Source organism: Equus quagga, chromosome 11 (assembly GCF_021613505.1).
Source record: "Equus quagga isolate Etosha38 chromosome 11, UCLA_HA_Equagga_1.0, whole genome shotgun sequence".
Lineage (NCBI taxonomy): Eukaryota > Metazoa > Chordata > Mammalia > Perissodactyla > Equidae > Equus > Equus quagga.
The window spans coordinates 97,058,773-97,068,641 of record NC_060277.1 but is presented as its reverse complement, the minus strand read 5'-3'; the positions used below and the strand labels follow the sequence as shown (position 1 = coordinate 97,068,641).

The 9,869-nt window shown below is 56.7% G+C and overlaps 1 protein-coding gene across 1 annotated transcript; it reads left to right on the top strand.

Moving 5' to 3' along the window:
* Positions 1-791: 791 nt before the first annotated feature.
* On the top strand, positions 792-1,172 carry PYY (peptide YY). Its single transcript, XM_046674666.1, has 2 exons — positions 792-979; positions 1,088-1,172. The coding sequence occupies exons 1-2, from the start codon at positions 792-794 to the stop codon at positions 1,170-1,172; spliced, it is 273 nt and encodes a 90-aa protein (XP_046530622.1).
* Positions 1,173-9,869: the final 8,697 nt, after the last annotated feature.

Genomic DNA, 9,869 nt, shown 5'->3' with positions numbered 1-9,869 from the left:
AAATGCTTCACTTCCCCAGGAGGCTAGACCTGCTGTGGGGGTCTGCGGGGTCAAGACAGAGTTCAGGCTAGGTACCCCGTCCAGAGGTGGCTTCCTCCTCAGCTCCTGTGAAGTGGAGGCATCATGCACTGTCTGGGTGTGGGCTCCGCGATCTAGCCGATCTAGCTGGGGTGGAGGAAAGGAGGAGGAAGGGCCCTCCCCCCTCGGGCTCCCCTCCGCCTTGGCCTCCCCCTCCCTTTCCAGGCCGGGATATAAGCCCCGCAGGGAAAGCTCTGAGCAGAGGAGGCCGCACTGCAGCAGCCTCGCCCTTGGGACTCCTCTTGCCTTCCACCTCCTGCTCATCTCCGCTTCGGGAGCTGTCGCTGTGAGTGGCCCGGGGCCCAGGAATGGTCTCCTGCTGGGGAACCCCGGCTGTTTTGCGGGGAAACTGAGGTTGGGAGGGTGGAAACTGGGACTGAGTGATGGGAAGCTGGATTGAGAGGGGGCCAGCAGAAGTGGGAAGGAGAGAGGCCCGGGAGCCCCCGCTGCCAGCATAGCTGTCTTCCTCCATCTACCGTTCTGGGAAGCGGCGTGTGGGGACAGGGGAGGCAGGTAGGGCTTAATGCCCCTCTGACAGAGGAGGAAACGGAGGCCAGAGACGGTGCAGTGAACACACAGTGAGCGGGTGGCTGAGCCTTGGTCGGGTACCAGCCCCAGGCAGGCCGCTGGAGCTTGGGCCTGACGGCAGAATCAGCCTCCCGCCGTCGGGATCGAGGCTCCGGGAGACCCACGCTCCAATGCCCGCTCTCCAGATGGTGCTGGTGTGCAGGCCGTGGCCCGCCATGGCCATCGTGCTGCTGGCCCTGCTCGCCTGCCTGGGGGCGCTGGCCGACGCCTACCCCGCCAAACCCGAGGCTCCGGGCGAAGGCGCCTCGCCCGAGGAGCTGAGCCGCTACTACGCCTCGCTGCGCCACTACCTCAACCTGGTCACCCGGCAGCGGTGAGCATGTGCCGGGCGGGCTGGGGTCCCCGGGCCTTCTGCCCTCCGCCCCACCCACCAGGGGGCGTGGCTAGTCCTGACCCCGCCCATCTCCGGCCCCGCCCCCAGGTATGGGAAACGGGACAGCCCCGAAGCTCTCCTCTCGAAACTGCTCTTCCCCGACGGCGAGGACCGCCCGCTCAAGTCGCGGTAAAAGCGTCCCCGTCGCCACACGCCCTGCGCCCCGGAGCGCGGCCTGGTCCAGCTGCCCCACGGAGCCCCAGCCCTGGCCCCGCCACCTAGTACTTTACCCCGGACCCATGGCCGGGCTCCAGATTCCCTTCCTTTCCCCCCTCCAGGTCAGAAGGCGCCTACGTGTGGTGACGACCCCCAATGCCTCCTGGGAGATATGCTAACGACGCCGACCTCATTTGCATATTTGCTCCTGACCCCGGAACGTGGACTCCTCTCCCTGCCGGCTGCGGCTGGGGAGGGTCCCGGGTGGGGTCCTCATGCCATTTCTCGCTGCTCCCGCCCTCCAGGTTGGAGGGCTGTGCGCGGTCCTCCCCCGGTCCCCAAATAAAGAGCAAATTTCACTGCAACGGAATGTGTGTTTTTGCGTTTCCTTTCCCTTCTTATTCGTGGAGGTGGCATCCAGGTGGGAGTGGAGGGTAGAGGCGCGAGACTCGGCACCTCAGACCAAAGGCGCCCCAGGTCAGGGCTGGGGCGAGTGAGGGGCTCCTTCTACTCTGAGCCAAGAGAAGACATTACCGCCCAGGCGGACAGTGGACTGCACCCAGACAAGGGACCTCTATGAAACTCTAGTCGGTGGAGGGGCCGGGAGGGTGGGGTCAGGATGAAAGTTCTTGAAAAGGGCCAGGGAGGAGCAGGAAGAAGAGTCATCCAAGAAGGAGGGTGGGGAAGGCGGAAAGGAGCATGCTAGGCAGCCTGGGAGGATAGATGGGGACAGAGCTGCATCCCCTCAAAGGTGAAGGCGGTTGGGGGCACACGCTAGGCACCAACACCCCAGGGGGGTTACCAAGGAGAGGTATTACTAGCCCCCAGGGCTGTAGTGGCTGGAGGTGGAGATGGGATCCAAGATGGGGCTGTGCAGGAAGAGTCATTGGGGGACGAGGCGGGGGTGTGTGCTGCGGGAAGGGGTCATTTCTAATATCCCCCATTCCCTGGGCAGGGGGAGCAATGGGAATGTGAAGGGATGGGAATGAAGAGTCCCCTGCGATGAATCGTGCATGACCACAGACAATTTCTGCTCTTTCCCTCATTATCCGCCCTCCCCCACCTTGCTGAATTCACACTCTGTGAGTAAGTCACTAATTGTGCCTTCCTGGTGACAGGCCGTGGGGATACCCTCCTGTGCACCCCCCCTTGCCCTGGACTAGAAGCTGAAGGCTGAAGGCACTTTGGATGTTCAAACTGGAGTCTACCCCAAATCCCTCACCACTCTGCACCTAGCACTGTCAGGAAGCCCTGCGCCTGGCTGCAGGGTGATCTCTGACACCCTTCCTTCTCAGCCTCTTTCCTCCAGGAAGCCTGCCTTGATTGTCCCTGATCTGTCCTCTTCCTGCCCCCTGTGGCTGCCCAGCTCCCATGGCCACTGCTCAGTTCTGTCCATGTTTCTTTGTCCTGGCTCCCCTCTAGGTCTGGGGATCCCCTGAAGGAAGGGCCTATGCCTCCTCCCTCAGACACGGCCTCCTCCGTCTGTGGGCTCTCTCCTAGGCCTCTAGTTCAGCAGGACCTGGCAGAGCCTGAGAAAGGGAGCTGGGGGACGAGAGGGAGAATCAAGTTGAGGCCAAAGGCCCAGACTCAGAGAGGGTAAGAAGGGCAGGAAGGCTGGGTAGTGTCATTTTGGAGCACGGGGGCCTTGCAGGACTATTTGCAATTAGGTGGCTCTGGGAGAAGACCCTAGAGCTGGCTCTGACATAGCTGCAGGAGAGGCCCCTGCTGGACACCACCTGCCCTAGGGGCCCATGGGCCTCTGCCTCCTGTTATCCCCTGCACTGCCTCCCAGGCTCCCTTGAGGTACGAGGTAGGGCCAGAAGGGCGAGGTGGAGGCGGGTCCCGGGCCTGGTGCAGTCATGACTATGCGGTCTCTGATGCTCTAAGCTTTTGCCCAGGCCACTCCCCATGCCTGCAGAGCCCTTTCCTTCTCTTTAGTTTGGAAAACCTCTTCAGGGTGGTGGTCACCTCCTCCCAGAAGCCTTTCCTTGTTTCTGAGGGTAGAGTTAGTTTCTCTGGCTCCCTCTCCTCATTGTCTGCGATCCACTTCCCATCTTGTTCCCCCCCCACCCATCTTCTCTTCTCCAATACCAGTCCCCTTGCACCGGGAGACGTGGGACGGGAGATGCAATGGCTGCCACGAGCTTTGGATCATTTTGTGGTTAGAGGAGTGGGGGGAGGTGTATCTGTGTTGGTGTCCGTGATCCCTTGTCTGTCGGTCTGCCTGGGAGAGCTGTTGTCAGTAGGAGGTTAATGGATGGTAGGAATTATGCATGACCACAGACAATTTCTCCCCAGCTCCACGCATCTGGTTGACCATCAGTGACGTGGGCTCCCCTCATGTTCACGTGGAGGAGCGTTGAGCAGGCGGTTAGTCCACTGCTGATCAGACTCACCCCATGTCGGGGCGGGAAGGAGCCTTAGGTGTAATATTAGTGATGACAACAGCAATGGCCACCTTTTTAAAAAAGCACACACTTCCACGCTAGACATTGAGCTATTTGTTCCACACACAGTCAGTATATTGCTAGGATATTGATTTGGCCTTGTAAACAGAGACAGAATTAACAATGGCTTGAACAAGATAGAAGTTTATTTCTCTTACATAAAACGCAAGTGGCACCTGGGGAGTTGGCAGCTCAGCTCCATGAGGGCATCCAAGGGCCCAGGGTCCTGTTTTGTGGCTTCCCCATGCCCTCACCTCCATGACTGAAGATGTTCAGCCAGAGAAGGGGAAAGGGCAGGCGTGCTAGTTACTCTGCTGTGTAACAAGTTACCCTAAAACTCAGCAGCTTAAAACAGCCTTTGTATTTCACTCACGATTTTGTGGGTCAGGACTGGGAAGGGCTGGACTAGGCAGTTGTCACTTGGAGTCTCTCATGCAGTGACAGTCAGAGGTTGGCAGGGGCTCCAGTCGTCAGAGGGCTCCACTGGGCTGACACCTGAGAGGACTTCCGCACATGCCTGGCGGGGGCTGCTGGCTGTGGGCTGGGAGCTTGGCTCGGGCTGTTGACCCAGCAGCTATGCATGGCCTCTCTGGTGTGATGTTCTCGGGGTAGCGGGACTTACACAGCAGCCGGCTCCCCCCAGACTGAGTGCGCCAAGAGAACCAGGAGGAAGCTGTGTTGCTGTCTTAGTTTTCTAGGGCTGCTGTGACAAAGTACCACAAACTGGGTGGGTTAAACACAGTTCTGGACGCTAGAAGCTGAAACCAAGGTGTTGGTTCCTTCTGCGGGCTGTGTGGGAAGGGTCCGTTCCAGGCCTCCCTCCTTGGCCTGTAGACGGGTGCCCCCTCTGTGTCTCTTCACATCATCCACGCATGTCCATTTCTGTATCCAAATTTCCCTTTAATAAAGACAACAATCATATTGGAGTAGAGCCCACCTACTCCAGTATGGCCTCGTCCTAATCAATTACATCTGTAACGATCCTATTTCCAAATAAGGTCACATTCTGAGGTGCTGGGGGTTAGGACTCCAATGTATGAATTTTGTGGGGACCCAATTTGACCCATATAATTGCCTTTTATGACCTAGCCTCAGAAGTCACATAGCATCTTCCACCATAGTCTACCGGCCAAAGAAGTCACAGGTCCAGCCGCAGTCAGGACGAGGGGACACAGACCCCATTGGAGAACTCTGTGTGGGGTGGGGGGATTTTTCTGGTCTTTGGTGCAGTTTGCCACAGGAGGGCGCGTCCGCTCCTGAAAGCAGAATGGCACAGTCATTTAAACTCCCATCTCATTGATTAAAACTTCGTCACGTGGCCCCATCTCGCTGCAATCATAACCTAAAGATGTCTTCAGCTGAGTGGCCATGTGCCCGTCTCAAGCTCTCACATCATGGAAGGAGAGAGTGGATGTTGGGCGACTAGCATTACCTGCTGCAAACAGGATCTCCTTTGAGCATGATCTAGAAATCATTTGGTCCCATCCCTTCACTGAGCAGACTGGAATCTCGAGGCCCAGAGAGGGGCAGAGACTTGCAGGAGGCCAAATAGTTGGGGACAAAGGTAAGAGAGCCACTCCAAGCCAGCTCTGATTCCACTGACCGTTAAGTCTAAACTCTTCTATCAGAAACGCAAGGCTCCCCACAACACAGCGCTTTCTCCTCTCGTGGCATTTCACACAGTTCCTCACTGTGTGCTCCCGGATTGCTCAGTCCCACTGCCACCTCCCTACTTCTGTGAAATAACATTCTCCCACCATTCTTTTTTTTTTTTTTTTTAGGAAGATTAGTCCTGAGCTAACTGCTGTCAATCCTCCTCTTTTTGCTGAGGAAGACTGGCCCTGAGCTAACATCCATGTCCATCTTCCTCTACTTTATACATGGGACACCTATACACAGCCTGGCTTGCCAAGCGGTGCCATGTCTGCACCCGGGATCTGAACTGGCGAACCCTGGGCGCCGAAGTGGAATGTGTGCACTTAACTGCTGCGTCACCGGGCCGGCCCCTCTCCCATCATTCTTGAAGGCCACCTCAAGCCTCATGTCCTCCAGGAAACTTCCTGCCCCGCCCTGCCCTGGTATATCTATAGCCTGAATCTGAGCCTTCACACAGGACTATCCTACACCATGAGCCCCTCGAGGGCAGAGACCCCAGAGTTGGTGTAGTGGCTTCCAAGACAAAAGTTTGGCATTTGAGTCCCGTCTCTGCCGTTAATTGGCTGAGTGACTTTGGCCTAGACATTTCATTTCACTGCATGTATTTCTTCCCTGGTTAAACAGGATACTGACACCTTAATTAATAATGATAGTTCACTGCTTTAAGGCTCAGAGAGATCATGTAAGTTGCCAAAGGTCACACAGCTAATGAATGGCAGAGTAGTGAGTAGTGGAGCTGAATCTATAGTCCGGATCAGTCTGGCCCAGCCTGGCCCGTGTGTAACCCTTGTAACCTAGAGCCCCACAGGTTCCAAGGAGCACTGCATTTAAGGCACAGCAGCTCCACACCAAAAGCAATGAAGGGACCTCCAGTTTTCCCCCCAGTCCTCAGGAGACATCACAGATCCATCCTAAGGTCTACAGCAATGCTTACTAAAATGCCCCTGCTTTTCCTTTACTCTCCTGCTCACTGCTTACCCATCTCAAGACTGCTCTGGTACCTCTCCCTTTCAAAAACCCCGAGGGACAAATTCCCTTCCTTCCACACCCAGACCCCATGGTTCCCTTCCTCCTCAGTCACCCCCTCCCCAACACTTTCTTTCGTAGATTGGTTTAGCTTCTCTCTTAGCAAGAAAGAGGGCTTCCTCTTTAAAGGTTTGTTTTTGCAGGCACTGTGTGCAGGGAGGGAGAAATATTGAGCACCCCTGGGCCTGCAGGGGGCCCTGGCGGCAGATGGAGTCCCCAGGGCAGAGGGAAGTAGGGGCAGAGTCCAGTCTCCAAGTTAGTGACCTGAGGCCCCAGTTGGGCCTGAGCTGGTCCTGAGCTGGCGGGATACAGGCTCAAGGTGTGTGTGTGTGTGTGTGTGTGTGTGTGTGTGTGTGTGAGACGGCTATCCTCAGCCCAAGGGACCCCAAGGGTTCCTGGCATCTGGGGGAAGTTGCCCCAGCCTTCCCCACCTCTGCTGCTGCCACCCAGTGTGGCAGTGAGACGTTGGCGTAAGAGTTGGGCCAGGCTGCTCTGGAGACACACTTGTGAGAGGTGGGTGATGGAGGACATGATGTCGGTCAACTTCCTGTCCTTGCAGTCCCACGTGTGTGGACCCCCATTCCCCTTGCTACTGCATACTCACCTTCCCTCTGTGACCCCAGGTGTTTCTGGGGTGTTCCTTCCCCAGCCTCATCACACCCCTCACTCCATCCCCAACACTGCTCAGTGGCAGCCTCCTGTCCCAGAGGGTGTGGGTTTGGGCAGGGGAGGGGGACCAGTATCATTTTCACTTGGTCCCTCTGCAGGTAAGCACTTGGTGCCTTCTCCGCACAGGGCTCCATGGCGAGCCCCAGGAACACATGAAGACGAGTGAGACGCAACCGTTGCTCAGTTCTGGACATGGTCATATAGTTTAGAAAGCACATCCACTAGCTCTTCCACCTCGATTGTCACAACATCCCTGAGAGGACCCAGAGGAGGAATCTGTTGTTTGCAAAGGAGAAAAATGAGAGCTACAGGTTGAGTTGTCATTGTGGAGTACCCGTCATTTCTTAGGCACTGACAAAGCTGTTTACTTCTGTGACAAGATCAAACTATAAATGGCCCCAGCACTTGAGTCAATCCCCAGATCTACCATCTGTCGACAGGAACTCGTTCCTGACGCGGGTAGTGGCCGGAACATGTCCCACCAGGCTACAGTCCTAAGGGAGCCCAGAACCTTTGGGCTGGGGTTGGAGCCTGTCGCCCCCTGGTGGCAGGCTGCAGTCTCTTCCGGCCTCACCAGAGGCGGGCCTGGGACCAGCCGCTAATCCACCACCCTTGTTTTGCAAGTGGGAACCGAGATCCAGAGAAGGGCTGGGGCTTGCGGAGACAGATGGACCTCCATGTTTGCTATGTGGAATGAAAATTGTTGTCAGGTGAAGCATTATTGTTCTTCTTGTTACCAGAAATCAGAACTGAGAGGAACACGGCGGAACACTGATGTTTACTGAGACTTCCTTATCCTATCTTGAGGAAAATCAAAGCTGAGATCTCTGCGGCATCACCTCTGGTCCTCAGCCCCCAAACTCCTCTCCCAGCACACAATTTTAGTTTCCTGATCTGGGACAGCAGGGGTGAGAGGTCCTTTGCTCCCTACTCAGGCTTCAGCGTGTCATTCAGACACAGCCCGTTCCTACTCCCTGGCCTGACTGGGGAGGGGGCTGCGAGTTGGGGGAAGGGACCCTGAGCAGGGAGAATCAGAGACTCCTGGTGGGGCGGGATGGTGGGGTTGGAATCTGAGCCAGAACTTGAGTCCAGACAGCTGTGTGATCTTAGGCACGTGTCTTCACCTCTGTGAGCCTCATGTTTCTCAGCCCCAAATGGGAAATTATAGCAATAATTTGACAACCTCACTTAGAGAGTCCAGATTTTGGAGTTAGACTTTGTTGCAAACCGTGGATCTCCCACTGACTGCTTATGTGGCTTGAGGCTAGTTACTTAATGTCTTTGAGCCTTAGTTTCTGAATCCGTAAAACGGGTTGTTGTAGGGACTCAGCGAGGTGATGAAGCTGGGAGCACTTTGGAAAACTCAAAGATTTACAAGTGACGCTGGTTTTTATCACTCCCCTGGAATGGGGGCTCTGGGAGATGGTGACTAGACAGCGGCACCCCCCATTTCCCCCGAATGCAGGCACATCTGTTCTCATTCTGCAGCCTGTGCACCAGCCAGGGAGTGGGTTTCTCCCTGTCTGGGTCCTCTCTCCTTTCCACAATGCCTAGTGCCTGAGGCATCTCCCTGTTCCCACCTTGTTCGAATCACAAATTGGAGCGGAAGTCCTGAGTCTCCATCCTTCATCCCTGGAGTCTCAGAGCTGCAGTCCCAATCTTCTGCCTGAGGAGTCCGTTTGATAATTTGGGTTGATCCTTGGGAGGCAGGAGGAGCTGTTCTGAGGCTGCGACCAGAGCCTTTTAGCCATCCTTTGGTCCCAGAACTCTGTCCTTCTTGGACCAAGCCTGCACGGGTGCCCAAAGGCAGATGAGGGGCCCACAGCGGACTTTCATCAGGTTCACTTTTACCTGTTACGCCGCTGGTCTGGCACCCATGACACTGCCTTGTCCCCTTCCTGTCCCCAGCCCCAGCGCTGGTGTTACAGGTACCAGGGAGACGGTGGGAGGAGGGGGTGAAGGCTGGGGAGTGAGAGAGGCTGACAGGAGGCGGGGACTCTGGGGGGCTGAGGACTATAAAGGGGCACAGCCGAGGGCAGGGGGACCCATCCAGCCTGAGGCAGGCACCGCTTGGCTCAGTACCTGCTTGCTCAGGACTCAGGGTAAGTGGGCTCAACCTGCTCAGGGATCTGGGGGGCTCCTGGAGCTAGGGCCTGGAATGGGGGCAAGGAATTAGTGCTTTGCAGGGCTGGGGGCCTTGAGAGGCCTGAGGTCCTGCTTGGGTCTGGCTCTACATCTGGACAAATCTTCACCCCAGAAGAGCAGTCTGCTGACTAGAGGACCATGAACGTGTATGGGGAAGGGGTGGTGGCTGTGAACACAAATGTGTGAGTGACTGTGACCCTGTGAGTGACTGAGATCCGTGTGTGTGGCTGTGCCTGTCTGCCCAGGGTGACATGGGCAGCAGTGTCTTCTCCAGGACCTGCATCTGCATGTCTACCCCTGGAGGTGGGGTTGGGGGGGCAGACCCACAAGGAATGGATTTGTGTCCTTTGGTTCACAAGTTCGTTCTGTGCCCCCACCCTGTAGGTGAGCTGGAGTGCCCCTATTTCCCACCAGCCCCTTCCCTCCAACTCCCACCCCACATCTGCCTCCTAAGAGCCGTCAGCCCTGCATGTCTCCTGCCCCATGTCCCCACCCTCTCCGCTGCACTCTTGTACTTTGCCAAGGCCCTGGCTGAGCTCTGGCTGCTGTGCTGCTCGTGAGAGGGGGCTGGCTGTGCTCCCCAAGGCAGAGTCTAGGAGGTGGGGGGGTCAGGTCTGAGTAGCCCTTTGCTCTGCCCCTTGGTCCCCAGGCATGGAGAAATGGGTGAGGGGCTAAAATTCCGGGTGGGTGGGCTCTATTCTGCCTTTATCCCCCCACTTCTTGCTCCTCAG